Source organism: Neolamprologus brichardi, chromosome 23, assembly GCF_056152115.1.
Source record: "Neolamprologus brichardi isolate AB-2024 chromosome 23, ASM5615211v1, whole genome shotgun sequence".
NCBI classification, from domain to species: Eukaryota; Metazoa; Chordata; class Actinopteri; order Cichliformes; family Cichlidae; genus Neolamprologus; species Neolamprologus brichardi.
Genome location: NC_142125.1, coordinates 18,202,649 through 18,220,539, shown reverse-complemented (window position 1 = coordinate 18,220,539; position 17,891 = coordinate 18,202,649). Strand labels below are relative to the sequence as shown.

At 43.1% G+C, this 17,891-nt stretch overlaps 1 protein-coding gene across 2 annotated transcripts in view; it reads right to left on the bottom strand.

Moving 5' to 3' along the window:
• LOC102787390 (BCL-6 corepressor-like) overlaps positions 1-17,891 on the bottom strand; it is a 68,051-nt gene that overhangs the window by 38,501 nt on the left and 11,659 nt on the right. The window contains exons 2-4 of one of the 2 annotated variants that reach the window (XM_087836060.1): positions 10,461-10,540; positions 8,438-8,529; positions 1,893-5,495 (exon numbers count right to left, since the gene is read on the bottom strand). In XM_087836060.1, the coding sequence (XP_087692186.1) occupies positions 1,893-5,474 (3,582 nt within the window). In that variant the 5' untranslated portion in view covers positions 5,475-5,495; positions 8,438-8,529; positions 10,461-10,540. The remainder of the gene's footprint in view (positions 1-1,892; positions 5,496-8,437; positions 8,530-10,460; positions 10,541-17,891) is intronic. The other variant, XM_006800348.3, reaches the window with a different exon arrangement.

The following is a 17,891-nucleotide window of genomic DNA, read 5'->3' as shown; positions in this document are numbered from 1 at the left end:
GAAAAAAACCCAAAACAAAACAATGAATTCATCCTCTTCCATCTACTGAGAGGAGGATGAAGAGGAGGATGTGAAGGAGGAACAAAGAGCATAAAGAACAGAAAGAACAGAAAGCAAAAATTATGTTCAGAGAGAAAGATGAAGAGAAAAAATAGAAAAAGCCAAGATAAACATATAAAAATAGAGACAGAAAGGAAGAAACAATGCAAAAGAGACTTCTTCCTTCCTTCCTTCATTCCTTCCTTCCACTGTTTCCTTCACAGTTTGGGGAAAAACCATCAGGTTAACAGTCGCCTGGAGCCACAGAGCCGCTGAGTTATCCTAACTCGACCTCAGCTCGACCCCAAATATCAGCAGAAAAGAAGAAGAGAGGAGGAGAAGGCAGCCACTCTCCTCCTAAATACCTCCTCATACCCGACCACTCTTCACTGCAGATTCAAACAAACCTCCTCTCCCGATTTACGATTAAAATCCCATATTATGCCTGCTAAGTCTGTTGTTGACATTCTAGGTTGTTTTTCTTTGTATGGTTGGATTAGATCTGAACACACAATAAAAAAACAGAAGCATTAACAATAGACTCTGGCCCTGTGAGCGCAGCTGAAAGTGCTGATTTCTTTAATGCAGACCAAAAATCCACCAGCTGAGGCTAACTTTAAGGTTGTGGCTTATAATTGCTTTTTAAAGCAGCATTTTACTGCTTCTGTCTTACTTACCCCCTCTTATACTGCCACATAATTGAATTAATTCAAATTCAAAATATTTTTCACTCATTAGCCACCTCATATAAGCCCATATTTAGATTCAGTTTTTGTACATTGGGTCCTGTATAAACAAGGTTTAAGTGATTTGACTGTGCATGAAAGCAAAAGAAACAACCAACAATGAAAATGAACTTTAGAATCAGTCGGAGGGTTTTAGTTGTTCAGACACCTGCAAACGGTGATTCTATCCAAACGTTCATGTCCTTAACTGTCCACCACTTCCACAATTGGGGTTTAAAACTGCTGACGCTATGCTGTGGTTGTTTTGTTTTTTTCTTATTGAACAATCAGTTGATAAATCAAAACCGTAATTTAAAGACCAGCGCTCTGCAGCATATGCTGAGATTCAATCCTCCTACGTAGAAGCCATAACAATCACAGCGTTCTCTTTTTACTCCTCCTGCAACTTCCAAAGATAATTTGTAGGTGGGAAGCTAGTGAGGGACCGCATCCTCAGAGAAAACCAATTCCTGCTTCCTCCTACAAATATCTCCTTGGCTGCGCATCAGCAGGCAAAACTGACACATATGTTCATGTTTCATTTCTTAATAAAACCCAGAAACACCACAACAGTTGAGTTAAAAGCTGCATTCCAACCATATTTTAGCCAAAATGGCAAAGGAACTTCGCCACATATGAATGTTCATAAAAACATATGATAAGGCTTTTTGATGCATGCTCAATCATCCAGCTAAGGAAATCTCAATTTTTTAGGCTATCATAATGTTATAACTGCACAAGAAATTATTGAAATGACCTTCTTTCAGGCACAACTTATTATTTGGTAAATATTCTCATTCCCTGTGCATTTCCCGGCTCCAGGACTTTATTAGATAATGTCATTTTTTAAAAAGCAACCCTGGTTTAAAATACTTTTTCCATGTTTACAAGAAGCTTCACACTGTGGAATTGGACCACAGTGAATGGGGAGTCTGTTTCCTTTCAGTGAGTGTGACTTAAATAACCTTAATGAACAGTAAGCTGAAAAATCAATATCAGAAAACAAACCCAAAGAGGCAGCAGTGGTGTAATCATAGCACACCAGACCACCAGAGAAAATCTGATTTGCTCTCTCTGTCTCACCATACCATCATTGAATAACGAAGGGATGAGGACATGATGCCTTACCTGAAGTGCTCTCTGTTCTCTGCTCAGCTTGCTCGAGTCAGCGTAAAGCTCTGTGGTCACACATTTGAATCGGTCTCCCACGTAGCCAGATGAATTGGCAATGCGTTTGGTGAGGCCAGAGACACGGGATTTGCTGTGACCATCCTCTTCATCTGCCAGAGGATCCACACAGTCTTGCATGTTGAACTCCTTCTCATTTCCACAGCTAATAGTAGAGGAAAGGTCTTTGTTAACTAACAGCTCCAGCATTGGATCCACTGGCATCGTGTTCAGACCATCACTGGTTGGTGAAAGGTGTTGACAGGTTGGGCCCTGGATAAAACTATTTCCATATGTGGGAACCCTGAGGGTGCTGCTTGCACCGGCTGTTTGGTAATTTCCAGAAGGCTGGCTCTTAGAAAGGGATCTTCCATAACTCTGACTACTAAACTTTCCAAATGCAGGAGCTCTGGGATTAGCATTTGATTGTACTGCATTGCAGTTTTCACCATGAGGGCTGTTGCTCCTGTAGCTTGTAGGCATAGAGTTAACATTTTCACGAGTTGGGCTGCTGAAAAGTTTCGGTTCAAAAGTTGGTGCCCTCACAGTCAGATTTCTGCAGCATGGGCCAACAAAATTTCTAAAATTTGGACTGTTTGCATTTCCGTTACATGATGAGGGGCATCTTGGGTTGCTGTTGGCATATAGTTGGGCTCCTCCAGGTGATGGCCTGGAATTAAAACTTCTGCATGCTGGAACCTGAGGACTGAAGTCTCTACTGCTCTGTCCCATACTGCTGTAAACGGGACTTTCTGATTGAGTGCTGCCATGGTGAGCTGAGCTCTTTGGGCTCATTGTACAGACTACTCCCATGCTGTTGTTGGAACTAGTACAATCACTAGAACTATTTTCTCTGCTTCCAGGAACCAAAGAGCTTACGTTTCTGGTAGGGCCTTGCTGAGGTTGAATATTTTTACTGCTTGAAACTTCTGATCTAACCTCACTTGTAACACTTTTTCCACCACCAGTAGCATTTAACGTTTGATTCCCAGAACCAGCAGAGGCTCCAGTTTTACATTTTCTAGAAAACTGCTGTGGAGACGTTCGGGCACATCGCATTGTCTCCTCCTCTGGGATATCTGGGAATGGACTAATTGCCTCTTCCTCCTCCTCCTCTGGGATTTCCACTGTGCTATCCTGACCAGTAGGAGGAGGTGAGGAAGAGGTGTGATGAGAAGTGTGGGATAGTGAACCTAGTCTCTGCTCTGTACCTTGAGTTGAAAGGATGCCTTTTGGAGGCCCTGGTTCTGTTTCTTTGATTTGTACATATTTGGAGAAATCTTCTGTTCTGGTAGATGTGGAGCCACAATTACTGGTGGAAAAATCATCTTCTGCCTCATCATGCACCAGGTCAATGCAAACTATATCATCTCTTATGGCAGACAGGCCTTTACCTGAGGCCTTGGACTTGTCTTTCTCATTGTCACGTGTGCGAGAGCTGTCAACATCTGGCTTTTCTAAAGTCCAGAGTTTATCCTGGCTCTTGGACCTGATCTCCAGCTGTTCTTTGCTTGTAAGACTTGAATAATTTGAAACTGGAGTTGAGGTAATCTCTTGGGAATTTGGATATGAATGAACTCCATATGGGAGGCCGTGTCTTGGTGGAATGTTAGATGAGTAAAAGCTGCTGCTACCGAGTAATAGTGGATGCGGGTACACATGTCCTTTACTTGCTATTGACAGTCGCTGCATGGATATATTTTCTGCAACTGAGTACGGGACATAGCGATTAGTATAACCTAAGCCAGGAGGAAGATAGGAATCACTATACATCTGGCTAGAGCCATTTCCATTTTCTAAACGAAATGGCTGCTGATGCTTAGTCTGGCTCTCTTTAACCTCTGGCTTAGCAGAAGTTAAGATTTGTTTTCCAGAGTGAGTTTCCCCTTTGCTGTTTGTAGGGACTTTGTCAGAGTCAGTAGGTGGGACTTGTGGCCACCCAACTTTGGCATTTAAAGAAGGAGATGCTGCAGAAGGTTGCCCTCCTGAGACAGTACTGGAAATACTGGCTAACTCAACTCTCTTAGAGCCAGGTGAGCCAGAAGGGTGCTGTTGGTGAACAGTATTGTCCACACTTCGGTTTTTCATAGACTCAGAGCCTCTGCTGTGGTCAGAGATGACAGCAGAGGAAGGACCTGGAGTAGCCCAGCTGGGGCCTGCAGTGCTGATCATTTCGGGATGATCTGAAGTCTTAGCTGATGTGCTAACAGTTCGGGTTAAACTCTCTTTGAGCTGTTGGTCTTGACTAGTTAACAGCTTGTAATGAGATGGTGGCACATACCCCAACTTGGACAGGGCCTCTAATCTGGTTGGGAATCCACTTGGAAAACCTTCCATCTCTTTAGCAGACAAGTCCAAAGGTTTTTCTCTGGGGTTTTTGGCAGCCTTATGAGGTCCTACTCTATCCAGCGATGTCTTTGCAGGTGATTTACACTTTTCTTTATTACTGCAGTCAGAGGTGACATCTTTGGTTTTACTGCTGCCTGAGTGTATAGGGGAGGAGCGCTCAGAGCTCATGTAAAAAGGGTGACACACTGAAATTGAGGTTGAGGATAAGGAAGTGCTTCTGCTAAGGGACTTTTGGAGTTCTGCAGAACTGTTGCTGAGATGGTGGGGTGTTGGAAGTGAGGAAGAAGAAAGGGTAACTGGGGATGACTCTAAGGCATCAGTACCAGCTGAGCTGGAAACATGGGTGCTACTGTTTCCACCAGTAGTTTTGCTGAGAGTATTTTTGGTAGAAGTGGTCTGAGTGGACTTTCTACCACTGCTGCTGCTACTCTCATGTTGTCGCTCTGTATGGTGAACAGCGTGAGCTTGGGTTTCTTGATGAATCTGAGGACTGGTGCTGAAAGCAGAGGGTTCTTGATGTACCTGAGAACCAATGCCCTGCAATGTCTTGTCCTGGCAGTGGGGTAATGGTGAAAGTACTGTAGAAGCTGGGGTGGCTGTAGAAATCCTTATTGGAGGGCCTAGTGGAGAAGAGATATGGGCCGGTAAATAAGGAGGCAGGTAGAAAAGTCTCTCCTCTCCAGGCGTGCTGTTCCCAAGCCTAGAGGCACACAAAGATTGATATGCCAGCTGTTGGTGGATGAAGGGTGGCTGCTGAGACAGGAATGATGCCTTGTATGCCATGTCCAGGAAGGGGTACATTGTAGCATCGGTATAGGGGCTGATCCAAGGTAGTCTAAGAAAGCTACTGGTACCATTCAAACCCAGCTCTGGCTGTTTGTCACTGGATCCTACTCTGCGGTCCAAGCCCAAGCCATCACTTGCTGCAGCAGGAACAAGTAAAGGTTTTTGCAGTCCTGGTGCTGGGCTTTTATACAGTCCAACATATCCATTTGCAGATTTCTGGCCTTCAAGCAGGGATACATCTGGTTTATACAGGAGATCATAGCCAAGTGGCAGTGAGGTACCAGGCTCCTGGGGTTTTTCAGAAGACAGAGGATGGATGCCAGGATAAAAAATTCCTCCATGGGGGCGAAGGTTTTCCCCCACCAGAGAATTGCGGTCAATACTAAGGGCAGCTAACGGGTTCATCATGCGAGCTGCACTGGCATCCACCTGTAACAGAGAGTAAGAGAAAATAATGAATAACTGTATTCTATTGTAAAATCCTCAAGAACTGCTTTCTACAATAATCATTAATTCTGACTAACAAAGTCAGAAAAACTTTCATGCACAAAAAAGGAAACAACCTTTCTGATTCTCAGATTGATACAGAAAATGCTAAGAATAATAGCACATCTTTATATTTGAGTCAGGAAACAGTTTTTGAAATTTTATCTTGTAATATTTTGCGATCCATTTCTTCATACGACATTTTGCAATGTGATGCAGCACACTGTGAAGCATTTATTGATACAATATTTTGTGATTAAATTTTGTGATCCAACTTTTCATGATATGACATTTTGCAATGTGAGATTCTGCAGTGCATTTAATGGTTATATTTTATGATATGACATTTTGTGACATGAAATTACATATATGACTTTTGCTGAACTCTTAAGACTAAGTATCCCACACTGTCAGCTGGATGTTAGTGGGCTCTGCAGTGCAGGCGATTCTCCCTTTAGTACAGTACATACTCTGAAATATATGGTTAAGCACCACATGGTTAAATTCGCACTTCAAGGACAAACAGGAATGAAGAGAGGAAAAAAGAATTTTGTCTATTTAGGGGATCTCAACTGCAAGACATAAAGCCTGTGATTTCATTTTCCTGTCATGGAGAAAAATAAGAGCACTCTTTCCTTTTATTTATTTATTTTAGTATTCCTGGATGACATACGACGCCCGGAGCTACTCTTTCACTCTCTCTCTCGGCAGATCCAGGAAACAGAGAGATGAAAAAAAGAGAGGAGGCAGGGGGTGAGAGGGAAGAGCCAGAGAGAGAGAGAGAGAGAGGAGGAAAAGAGGAAATGCTATAAACAAAGAGAGGGCAAGAGACAAAGGGAAAGCATGGCAGAAAAAGAGAGAGTCAGGGAGCGCAATATTGAAAGAAAAAAAGCAGCCTAATTGAATTTCCTGTCACACGGCGTGGTGAACCATCTCTGATTGGCTATCAGCCGCAGGGCCATTAGGAAATTATCCAGACAGCTGGGTTGCCGCCTGAGATGAGAAGGAGGAGGCAGAGATCCTTCACTAAGGCACCGAGAAAGGAGAATGGTAGAGACTGAAAAGTGTAGCTAAAGGAAAATCAGGGTTAGAAAGCAGCTTGGAACAAAAATTAAACCAGATAAATCAGGCATTTATTTATTATAGTGAGACGATAACAGATCTATTTTCAAATTGCCATTAATTTCAAAAATCCTTGTGAAAGTTGTCGCTCATCTTCTCCTTCAGCTGATTGAGGGAGTCAGTGTCTTTGATAGATTCCAATCTCGAACCGATGAAGCCACAACATTGAAACAGCGTACCTGAAAATCACTAATGATATATTTACTTTTATCTGAGGGCATAAGAATATAATATTCCATTTTAGTTCCTTAGTTTCATTTTAGGCTCATTTGAAGCCATTTAACATGTTAGTGTAATCTGTAACAGATTACAGAATTGGGTTGGCAAGAATGTCACAGTTCTAAATGGTTTTCATTTTTATCTGACCAATTTCATTCAATAATTTGGATATTTTAGTTATTTTAGATATTTAGCATTTTAATTTTCTCCTGGCTTGATTAATATAGCTCACTATAGCTCATTTCTTTTTCAAGCCTTTCTCTTCAGTTGGCCAAGAAATGATGCAAAAATTAGGTGGTGCTTGGACATAACCTCTATTCTTGCTTCTCTTCTTTGGCTTCCACTAAAATTTTAAATAATTCTATTATTAACATAAAAAGCTCTATATGCCCAGGCTCCTGCTTATACAGCCGAGCTCTCAAGTCACCTGACCAGGGTCTTTTAACTGTCCCACGTTCTTATTTTAAATTCAGAGGTGAACACTAGGGCTGGGCAATATGGCCTAAAATCCAAATTGCGGTATAATTTGAAGCATGTGCGGTAACGATATATATTACGATAAATTCTTTTGTTCTGTATACCGTATTTTCTGCACTATATGGCGCACTTAAAATCCTTCAATTTTCTCAAAAATTGACAGTGTGCCTTATAATCCGGTGTCCCTTATGTATGAATTCTGGTTGTGCTTCTGACCTCAAATTTTATGTGTGCGATTTTATGTGGTACACGGCGCTCAAAAATCTGTCAAAAATGTTTTACTATGACTTTGGTAAGCTATGACACTGCACCGCTTGATGGATTGTTGGAGTATTACAGCTACCGTAGTCAGGAGCCTCGCGCAGTGTTTCCAACTTAGCGACTTTGTGGCTATATTTAGCGAGTTTTCAGACCCCCCTAGCGACTTTTTTTCTAAAAAGCGACTAGCGACAAATCTGGCGACTTTTTCTGGTGTTATTGGAGACTTATTTATGACGACTTTTTGACGTGAAAGAGCGTATCGCTTTTACTCTCATCAAGCAGCAGGTGCTGCCGTGGGCACCTCGCCCAGTCCAAAGCGCTCACAGGCGGAGGATAGTCCTCCCCCAGCTGCTATCAGGGCAGAAGATGTTCACACCTATGCGTCCAAACTGCAAGCCACTGCTCCCGCAGTGACTGTAACGCAGTCAGTTCTTCTTTTACTCTTATGCTGTTTTGTGGATCACAAGGTTTAAAACTACTTATAAACACTCACACACAAAGAAACTCCACCAGAGTGCCTATTTTGGGTCACTTTTGCCGTTCCAAGCCCGGGTAAAGGAGCAGGGTTGAAATTGTGACATTAAAAAAACAATAATTGCTAAAAGAAATTTAATTTGTAGTTCTAAATAAATTCTAACTGCATTTAGGATGTTTTTACTCACTTTATGTCTCTTCCACGATGTTATTTCTCTCTTCAACATCGTAGGTTACAATTACTTTACCATGAACAATTATGCAAATTAGGCGATGACGTCATTTAGCGACTTCTAGCGACTTTTAGGACAACCAATAGCGATTTTCCTTACTGAGGAGTTGGCAACACTGGCCTTGCGGAGTAATCTGGGTCCAAAACTCTGTCCCCTTCAGGTCCCAAAGTCAAACGAACACTGCAGCATCACTGGGAGTTAAAAAAACGGCATAATTTTTTTTAATCTTTAATGGAATGATCAGCGTTTCTGCTTTACCAGGTGTAACAATTAAGTTTAACATCCAGGCATCCTTGAAAACAGAATTTATTAAATTTAAAGGAGTTAGAAGCTAGCAGGATGTTAGCCCGCTAGTTTCCAGCTAAACATTATATATCATGTTCTGACTGAGAGATTTCTGAAAAAATTAAAACGTACAGCTCTGCTATCACTTCCAATATAAATGAAGACAGAAAACTGAACAGCAGTGACGTTTGTAGGGTTACTGAATTTGGCTAGCTGGTATATAATGATGTGCTACGTGATTGCTAGCAACACAGCTATGTTAGCATAACATAAACACAGTGAACCTGGAGGATGAATGTTAACTTTTTTCCACTCAATAAAAGTTAACGGGAGGGTTCCTGATGATTAGGGACAAATGCAATCACATGGCAAGATGCTGTAAACTAACTAAACTTCAGTCAGGAGAACAACTGAGTAGATCGATCCACAATATGAGGCTAGTCATTAATATACTGCAACAACATGGGAATAGAGCAGCTGCGAGAGAATTCAACATTAATGAATCAATGGTACGAAAGTGGAGGAAGCGCAGTTTTTGGCTTTCCTCATATTCCAAAACGTGCTTCGTCTCTTTGCTATTACTGTCGCCAAGCATAATTTGCAGATAATATTTTTCTGCTTAACATCCAACTGCTTAAACCCAAACCAGGTACATATGACCGGCGTCGCACCGGTCTTCTTTATGAGCACCATCTCCTCCTCCTCATGCTTGCAGCCGCTGTGATGCTTTCGATCAAAACAGGTGCAGCTTGATGACACCATCAACATGTGCTATTGTGGTAGAGCGGTATAGTCAAAATCTCTACCGTTGGCCAAATTCATATTGTTTCTACCGTATACCGTTTATACCGCCCACCCCTAGTGAACACACTTGAGCTTGTAGCGCCCAAACTTTGGACCATTTTGCCAATAAGGTTGGCTGTTCTTTCTAAAGGCACTCTAAACGGTACCTATTTGCTTGTTGCTGTGTTGTGCTACAGTAGAGAGATGCACACAGACACCAACAGTCATATACCAACAAACAAAAACAAAGCAACGCCACAATTATGTCCTTCCTCATTTAGGAAGGACATATGATTTAATTAAATCAAATTGCTGATTAAATTCTCTTCAGTGTTGCCCCTCACCTAGAAGCTTTTATGGTATAAATCCTAGTTCAGATCTTTCTCTGAAAGAGTTACTGCATTCACAAGATTTTCAGAACTTGTAACCTCGAACTTAAAGTTGAGGTCAAGGTCACCGATATTTTTAGTAGCTGCATCTATGGCATCAATTTAAAAATTATATTTGACTTATTGTGGTCACAAAGCTGGCCATCCCCATTGCCCACCGGTGTGGTGAAGACAATGTGCAATCAGCCTTTCAGGTGTGAGGGAAAATATGCAATTTTTGGTTTTGTTAATTATATCTTAAATCACCAACCATTGTTCTTGTTTTTTGATGTTTTACTTTGGTAATTGTGGTCACTTCCTTGAAAATTCAACTCAATAAATAATTAGCTTCTAAAGACTAACTGCCAAACAGTTACTCTGAAACCACTGAGGTCATGGCTTAGACTGCTATTTCATGTCACGAAAAACTCTTGGAAATATTGGCTACAGTAGCCATCTAGGGGAACAACAATCGACCGGTGGATCTTTGTTGCTTATCCAACATTTTCATTTATGTTTCCCGACTCCTGTATCGCAAAAACCAAACTTAGACTTTCTCTAAAAAAAAGTTGAAAAAGTTTCATCAACTTCATTCTGCATGGAGTGATTATAACTTAAGTTCAGTCTGTAGGTAAAGCTCCGACAGCTCAGAGGAAAATAAACTTGAAATTGAAGTTTAACCTTACCATGCTGCGGGCCTGCCTTCCGCTGGCTTCTGCTTCAGATGGAGCCGTCTGCCTTGAGGACGCCGCTCAGCCCACCATGTCTGCAGAAGGAGAGAAAAACCACATGAGAGCAGGTCAGACTGAAACCACATGAGGTTTCTGCAAAGAAAAAGGTCTCACTGTGTAACACAAATCATTTCCTTTGACATTTTCACTACATTCCTTTCTTTCTTTTTAACCAGAGCAGGGATACTTCAGAAAACAGACTCTGTTTGATTTGTTGTACACACTTTTACACACACTACACACAAATTTTAACCTTTGTGTTTTAATTAAGCTGGTGAACTAAAAGATCAGTGAATTCATAGAATTGCATTAAATATAAAAACTCCAGAGATCATCATGGGCATTTAATGTGTTAATGGCAAGAAATATCATCTGTAGTGCTGTGCAATTTGTTCAAATGCCTGAAAAACACGAGTTCAAACAGGCAGGAGTTGTTGCCTTCTTTTCAAGTAAGAACTTCACATAAAGTTTGGAAGCATTCCAGCTGCTGTCGTACAAAAGCAAACCTAATGAAGGTCTGAGGAGACGATACTTTGATAAAGTAAGCACAGGTGTTTGGAGGATTGTGAAAAAGTCAGTAGCATTTCACTTGTATGGGAAGCTTAAAATGTACTGGAACATCTGGTTTAAATATGCATTTTGCTTTCTATTCACATCAGACTTTTGTCCCTGTCCATGTCAGATTTCACTGAAAGTTATTTTAGTATTAAAACTTTAAATGAGGTCAATCAGTTACACTCATACACAAGTTGACCTGAAGAAGATCTGAGAACCAAAATGTTGAGTAAAACATCAGGTGGTGAGCTGTTGACAGCTCAGCACCTCTCTTTACCCACGTATCCAAGAAATATGGCTGCAGGTCTGATGATATGATTACATAATCAGTCATCGATCCGATGTGTGTACAGGTGCCAATTGGACTTATGAATACCCTCATTATGGATAAGCTGTGGTTAGCACAGAAGTTCAATAACAGAACACCAATAGGGGTACAGATCAGACAGGCTGTTCCTTTCATTCACAACCCTCAAGATATAACCATCAATGCCCATGTGAGAGTTGAAGTCCCCCAGCAGAACAATAGAGTCCGTAGATGAAGCACTCTCCAGCACTCCACCCAGTGACTCTAAGAAGGCTGGGTACGTTGAACCGTTGTTTGGTGCATAGGCATAAACAACAGTCAGGACCCGCTCCCTTACTGAAGGCAGACCTGGGGACCACAACAACATTGTTGTGGGGGAGAGAGGGGAAAACCTCTGTCAGATACGTGACTTTCTAATAAAAAAAAAAATGTTCCAAATTCTACAATAATGTCAATAGATTTTTTTATGCATCTGAGCTACAGTGCCGTGCAGAGTGTTGAGACAGCCTTCAATCCTCCAAGTTTTTCTTTGGCTGTTTTTTTTTTCACTTCTTTTCAGTCCAGTCCTTGTACCTGACCATGTTCAGAGGGGTGTTTTTTGTTTGTTTAACCACTTAACACTGACCTATGAATCATTCAAGCAGAAAAAAGTGTGTCAACACATAACACACACATCTTAAATTGTGTCTTTGGGTTAGTAGCAGCATGTCACAAAAGCACATAATTTCTTCCAATTTCTTGAATGGCTGAAACATCTGAATCTTGTTAAAAGCTGAATTCTGTAAAATGCCAAAAACAACAGTCTGATAGAGATAAAGTAGCGTTTCTGCACTAACAAGTTGATTCCCAAAGAACTATTAGCTCAGGGGTGGCCAACTCCAGGCCTCGAGGGCCGGTGTCCTGCAGGTTTTAGATATCACCCTGGGTCAACACACCTGAATCACATGATTGGTTCATTACCAAGCCTCTGAAGAACTTCCAGATATATTGAGGAGGTAATTGAGCCATTTAAATCAGCTGTGTTGGATCAAGGACACATCTAAAACCTGCAGGACACTGGCCCTTGAGGCCTGGAGTTTGACACCTGTGTATTAGCTGAAAGCTTGGGATATCTCAGCATGGTGTGCAGCGAGTACTTACAAAAATTTGAGGGAAGAATGGTTTCAGTGGAAGGAAAGAAGCCATTCTTAAGAAAGGGAAATTGGAAGAAAGGGCTGAGATATGCCAAATTATACAAGAACTGGATATAAAATCAGTGTGTGATGTATGCGACACAAACACACACACACACCGTTTTTGCTAACGATCACGTTTTTATTTATAATAACAATGCGCCGTGACAGCTCGTCCCGGTCCAGCCCGCCTCCCGCTCGACTCTGCCGTCACTATATAGACACACAGAAGGAAAACACTCATGACACAACCGCCACCACCTGTGGCTCACCTGCCTCCCTGTACCACCCCCCTGAGCTCACCGCTCCACCCCTCCCCTGCAGCTACGCTAGGGACCACACCTCCGCCACACACCCCCACCGCCCGACAGGCCGGGGAGCCGTCCGGCCGAACCTACCCCTCCCCGCGAGCGAGAGTGGAAATCGGCTTAAAGGGCTGTAAAGCCAGATACCACCGGGTGATCCGGGCGTTGGCATCCTTCATGCGGTGGAGCCACTGCAGCGGGGCATGGTCCGAGCAGAGGGTGAATGAGCGCCCCAGGAGGTAATAGCGAAGGGAGTCGACTGCCCACCAGATAGCCAAGCACTCCTTCTCCACAGTGCTGTACCGTCTCTCCCGCTCGGACAGCTTCCGGCTAATGTAGAGCACGGGCTGGTCGACCCCCCGTACCTGCTGGGACAAAACGGCCCCCAGCCCTCTGTTCGAGCCGTCAGTCTGCAGAACAAAAGGGAGGAAAAGTCAGGAGTGTGGAGCAGCAGCTCTCCACAGAGAGCTTTCTTCACTTGCACAAACACTGCCTGGCACGGCCCCGTCCACTGGACCAGATCCGGAGCACCCTTGCAGGTGAGATCAGTCAAGGGGCTGGTCAGCTCCGCAAACCCCGGCACGAAACGGCGGTAGTAACCCGCCAGCCCCAGGAATCGTCTCACCTCCTTTTTCGTCTTGGGGCCCGGGAAGGATGCTAGAGCCGCTGTTTTCTCTACCTGTGGATGCACCTGCCCGCCCCCCCAAGTGGTACCCAAATACTGAACCTCCCTCCGTCCAACCGCACACTTCTTTGGGTTGGCTGTGAACCCCGCCTGCCTCAGGGACTCCAGTACCGCGGCCACCCGCTGCACATGCTCCGCCCAGGTGTCACTATGGATGATCACGTCATCCAAGTAGGCGGCAGCATACGCAGCGTGTGGACGCAGCACCCGGTCCATGAGGCGCTGAAACGTGGCAGGGGTTCCGAACAAGCCGAATGGAAGCGTGATGAACTGGTACAAACCGTACGGAGTGGAGAAGGCCATTTTCTCCTTGGAGGAGCAAGTTGCAACGCGGCAACATCCGCTCTCTGGGCCTGTGTGAGATGGTCATCACAATGGAGGGAGGTGGGAATGATAGAATTTGGCACCTCCTGCCCCAACTCATCTCTCCCCTTAACCAGGCTCACCAGAGAAGCAGACTCAGCCTCCCTCCATGCTTTCAGGAGGTTGAGGTGATAAATCTGCATGGCCCCTCCCCTGTCCGGCTGTGTGACCACAAAGGGACCTTGCCATTTGGCGAGTAACTTTGAGCTAGAAGAAGGGAGTAATACAAGCACTCTGTCTCCCGGTGAAAATTTCCTGAGTCTAGCCCCTCTATTATACAGGCGCTGCTGACGCTGCTGAGCCTGGAGCTAAAACTCCCGTGATAACCTCCCCAAAGTGTGGAGTTTCGCTCTCAGGTCCAACACGTACTGAAACTTGTTTTTTGCGGGGCTCGGACCATCCTCCCAGCTTTCTTTAATTAGGTCGAGCACCCCACGTGGCTTCCTGCCGAACAGCAGTTCAAAGGGAGAAAATCCCGTGGAGGCCTGGGGCACCTCCCGCACTGCAAATAACAGAGGGTAAGACATCCCACACTGGGTTTCGGCATCACTTGTGATGTATGCGACACAAACACACACAGACCGTTTTTGCTAACGATCACGTTTTTATTTATAATAACAATGCGCCGTGACAGCTCGTCCCGGTCCAGCCCGCCTCCCGCTCGACTCTGCCGTCACTATATAGACACACAGAAGGAAAACACTCATGACACAATCGCCACCACCTGTGGCTCACCTGCCTCCCGGTACCACCCCCCTGAGCTCACCGCTCCACCCCTCCCCTGCAGCTACGCCAGGGACCACACCTCTGCCACACAGTGGTAACAGGTCTGATAGAGTGATTTTTTTTAGGATCAAATCATCATCAGTATGTACAGAAGAGGTCCAACAGCGTCTATAGCCATCTGTAAAACATGGTGAAGGCTCTGTCATGGTTTGGGGCTGCATTTCAGCCAGTGGTGTTCGGGAGCTTTGTTAAAATTGCTAAATTATGAACACAGAAAGGTACAGTGAGATTTTAAACTACAGTACAATTTAATTTGGAAAGCAAAATTGATTAGCAACAGCTTCATTCATTTTTCAGCATGACAATAATCCCAAACACACTGTTAATGCAGCAAAAAACATACTTAGATAGAAAAACATACAATGGAACCCTATCAGTCATGGATTGGCGTCCCCAGAGCCCAGACCTCAACATTGTTGAAACAGTGTGGGATCATGCTGACAGAGAACAGAACAAAAGGCAGAAACATCCAAAGAAGAGTTTTTATTGTCCTTCAAGAAGCCTGGAGAACTATTCCTGAAGACTACTCAAAGAAATTATAAGCTTGCCTATAAGAGTTCAGGTTGTGCTGAAGAGTGAAGGTGTAAAGGTGTTAAGGTTGCAAAACAGCTGCAAGTTGTGTTAATGCAGCTGAAGTGTTGCACAAATGTCTGCTGAATAATGTGAGCCCACCTGCACCTTATGATTTGATTTTACTTTCACTCATAAAAGGTTAAAAAATGTAAACGAGTTAGAGAAAGTCAGTGTAGTCTGGTGCACGGTTTGGGCTTCATTTCAGCTGCGCTGACAGTGAAGCACACACACTCGCAGACACACACACCGTTCTCTGTCTGCAGCCACATAACGAGGCTCGACATCTGTGTGTGCGCGCCCGTGTTTTATCGCACAGCCGGAGGACTGATAAGGCACGTCGCCTCTTTTCCCGAGGAACTCATAATCCAGCGGAGAGAGAAAACGTATCAGCGCTGCTCGGCAGACACACGCACAGAGCTGCCTGACGAGCTGCCACACACACACTCGCACACACACACACAGAGTAATTGATGGCTGTTAGGGAGCTGGGATTTCAATAACGGCTCTTATCTCCAGACCGCTGAAGGACAGCTGTGTGTGTGTGTCTGTGTGTGCACACGTGTGTTTGAGTGTGTATGTTCAAGTCTTTGTATGCTTGTGTGCACACATTGCAGTACAAAAAACGTCAAAGTGAGGACATCATGGCTGCTTCAGACTTTGCATTAGCATTCACGTTAGCCTGGGAAAGCATTACATCAAGTGTTACCAACACAGCTGGATCTGCTCACTGGGAAATTTATTGGCACAATTTGAGCCAAATTCTCAGAAGAAGAAGAAAGTTTTCTTTCATGTTTTTTAGATCTGTATTTTGAGTTTGTTCATAAAAACATAAGAGTCTGATTTACTTTTCACAGTATAAAAAAGCTGTTTCTATGCATTATTTTCCATATCTCAATTGGGACAGCAGCATTGTGACGTCTTTAAGCCTTCTCAGGCAAGAGATGATCTTCAATAATTTTACTGGACATCCAAATTAGCCAGCATCCCCTCTCTGTAAGGTTGTAGTGTCACATGAATTTCTTGTAACCATTTACTGAAGATCAGGCTACGTCACAGACTCTAAAGTAAAATAAAATGTATAATATCTTCCAATAAAACTCTGTGACTAGTCTATAAATGTTGAAATGCTAAAACATCAAAACGCACAGTAAACTCACATAGGCTACAATAAGCCAACTAACACGTTTTCTTTTTTTTTTCTGGTAAACATATTAAAAATCTTCTTTTTTTTATGTGCCATAGTCACTCAAAGACAAGACACTTTACCTTTTCATTGAAATGTCTAACAAAATAATAGAATTGTATCCCTTTTAGCTTTTCCACAATGAATTTTCTTATTCTCCATAGTGCTGGTAGTAGCTAGAAGTGATGATGAAGTTATTTTTTATTCATTCTTTAGAGATTTTATGTAGACAGAAGGTCATATAGCACATAAGTCCAGGATAATTACTAAAGCATATAAATAAATTACATAAATATCAGGCAAAAGTTGAGATTAGATGCTAAAAACATGCAATGTCATAAACGTCTGTGTGGATCCTCTTCAAACAATAAACCAAAAATGTATTCCAGTTTAAACTGGACAGGTAAAGCTAGCAGGTCACAGGACTGCCACAGCTATATCTTTGCTACATCTCTGCTACATCTTTACTCAAAAGGGTGGATTAAGTATGACTGAAACTGACTGATCTATTCACTTCTTTGTTGCTATATATGTGACAATGCATCAGCAGCAGGAGGGTCTGTTAGGCTTTGCTAGTATTTCAGTATTGCTACATAACAGATTTTTTTGTTTGAACAAAATTTTCATTGGGGTCAGGTGAGTGGGACAGACTGAAAAATGCCAGTGTTAGGAAGCTTTTTATTACACTTCCGGTAACATAAAGTGTTGTTTTTAACCTGATCAACATTATTTCTCTTTTCCAGTTTCTGTCTGCTCCACTCTGTGTGTGCGGTGGTGCAAACACAGGGAGAGCAGGGAAAGAAGAAACTAACAAGGCTCTAGATACCAGCAATCGAGACTCCCACACTGAGCTGAAATCTGACCAGTGACAATGAATTAGCAGGAAAAATACATTTTTAAACGTTACCTTATCTACATCTTGTCGTTTAAAGTTTTAAAGTTAGCAAATTTATATTATTGACTTGTTATATTTGACTTTACAAAGTTAGAAAAGCAATGTTTTAGTGCAGCCCGGTGTTGCTTCACAGATAAAAAAAAATGATTTCTAGCCTCTTCCTCACAGTGAAGAATACAGATGACCTTCATTCTACGCTGTCAGAAAATATCACGTTCCCCCCTCCAAAGTCTTGGCAGTCAGCAGACACAGAAAGTAATCATTATAAGTAATCATTATTGTCTGCTGCTAGGTCCAGATCACAGGGGCAGTAGAGTCTACAAAGATGCTCCTCCTCCAGCGCTCCTGGGAGGGCACTAAGGCGTTCCCAAGCCAGCTGAGAGGTATAATATCTCACGTGTGAGTTTTCATTCTAGTTGGACATACTCGAAACCCCTCACATAGGAGGCATCCAGGAGGCAACCTAATTAAATGCTTCAGCCACCTCAGCTGGCTGCTTTTGATGTGGAGGTGCAGCAACTCCACAGCATCTCAAAAGGAGAGCCAGATAGCCTTCAATGAG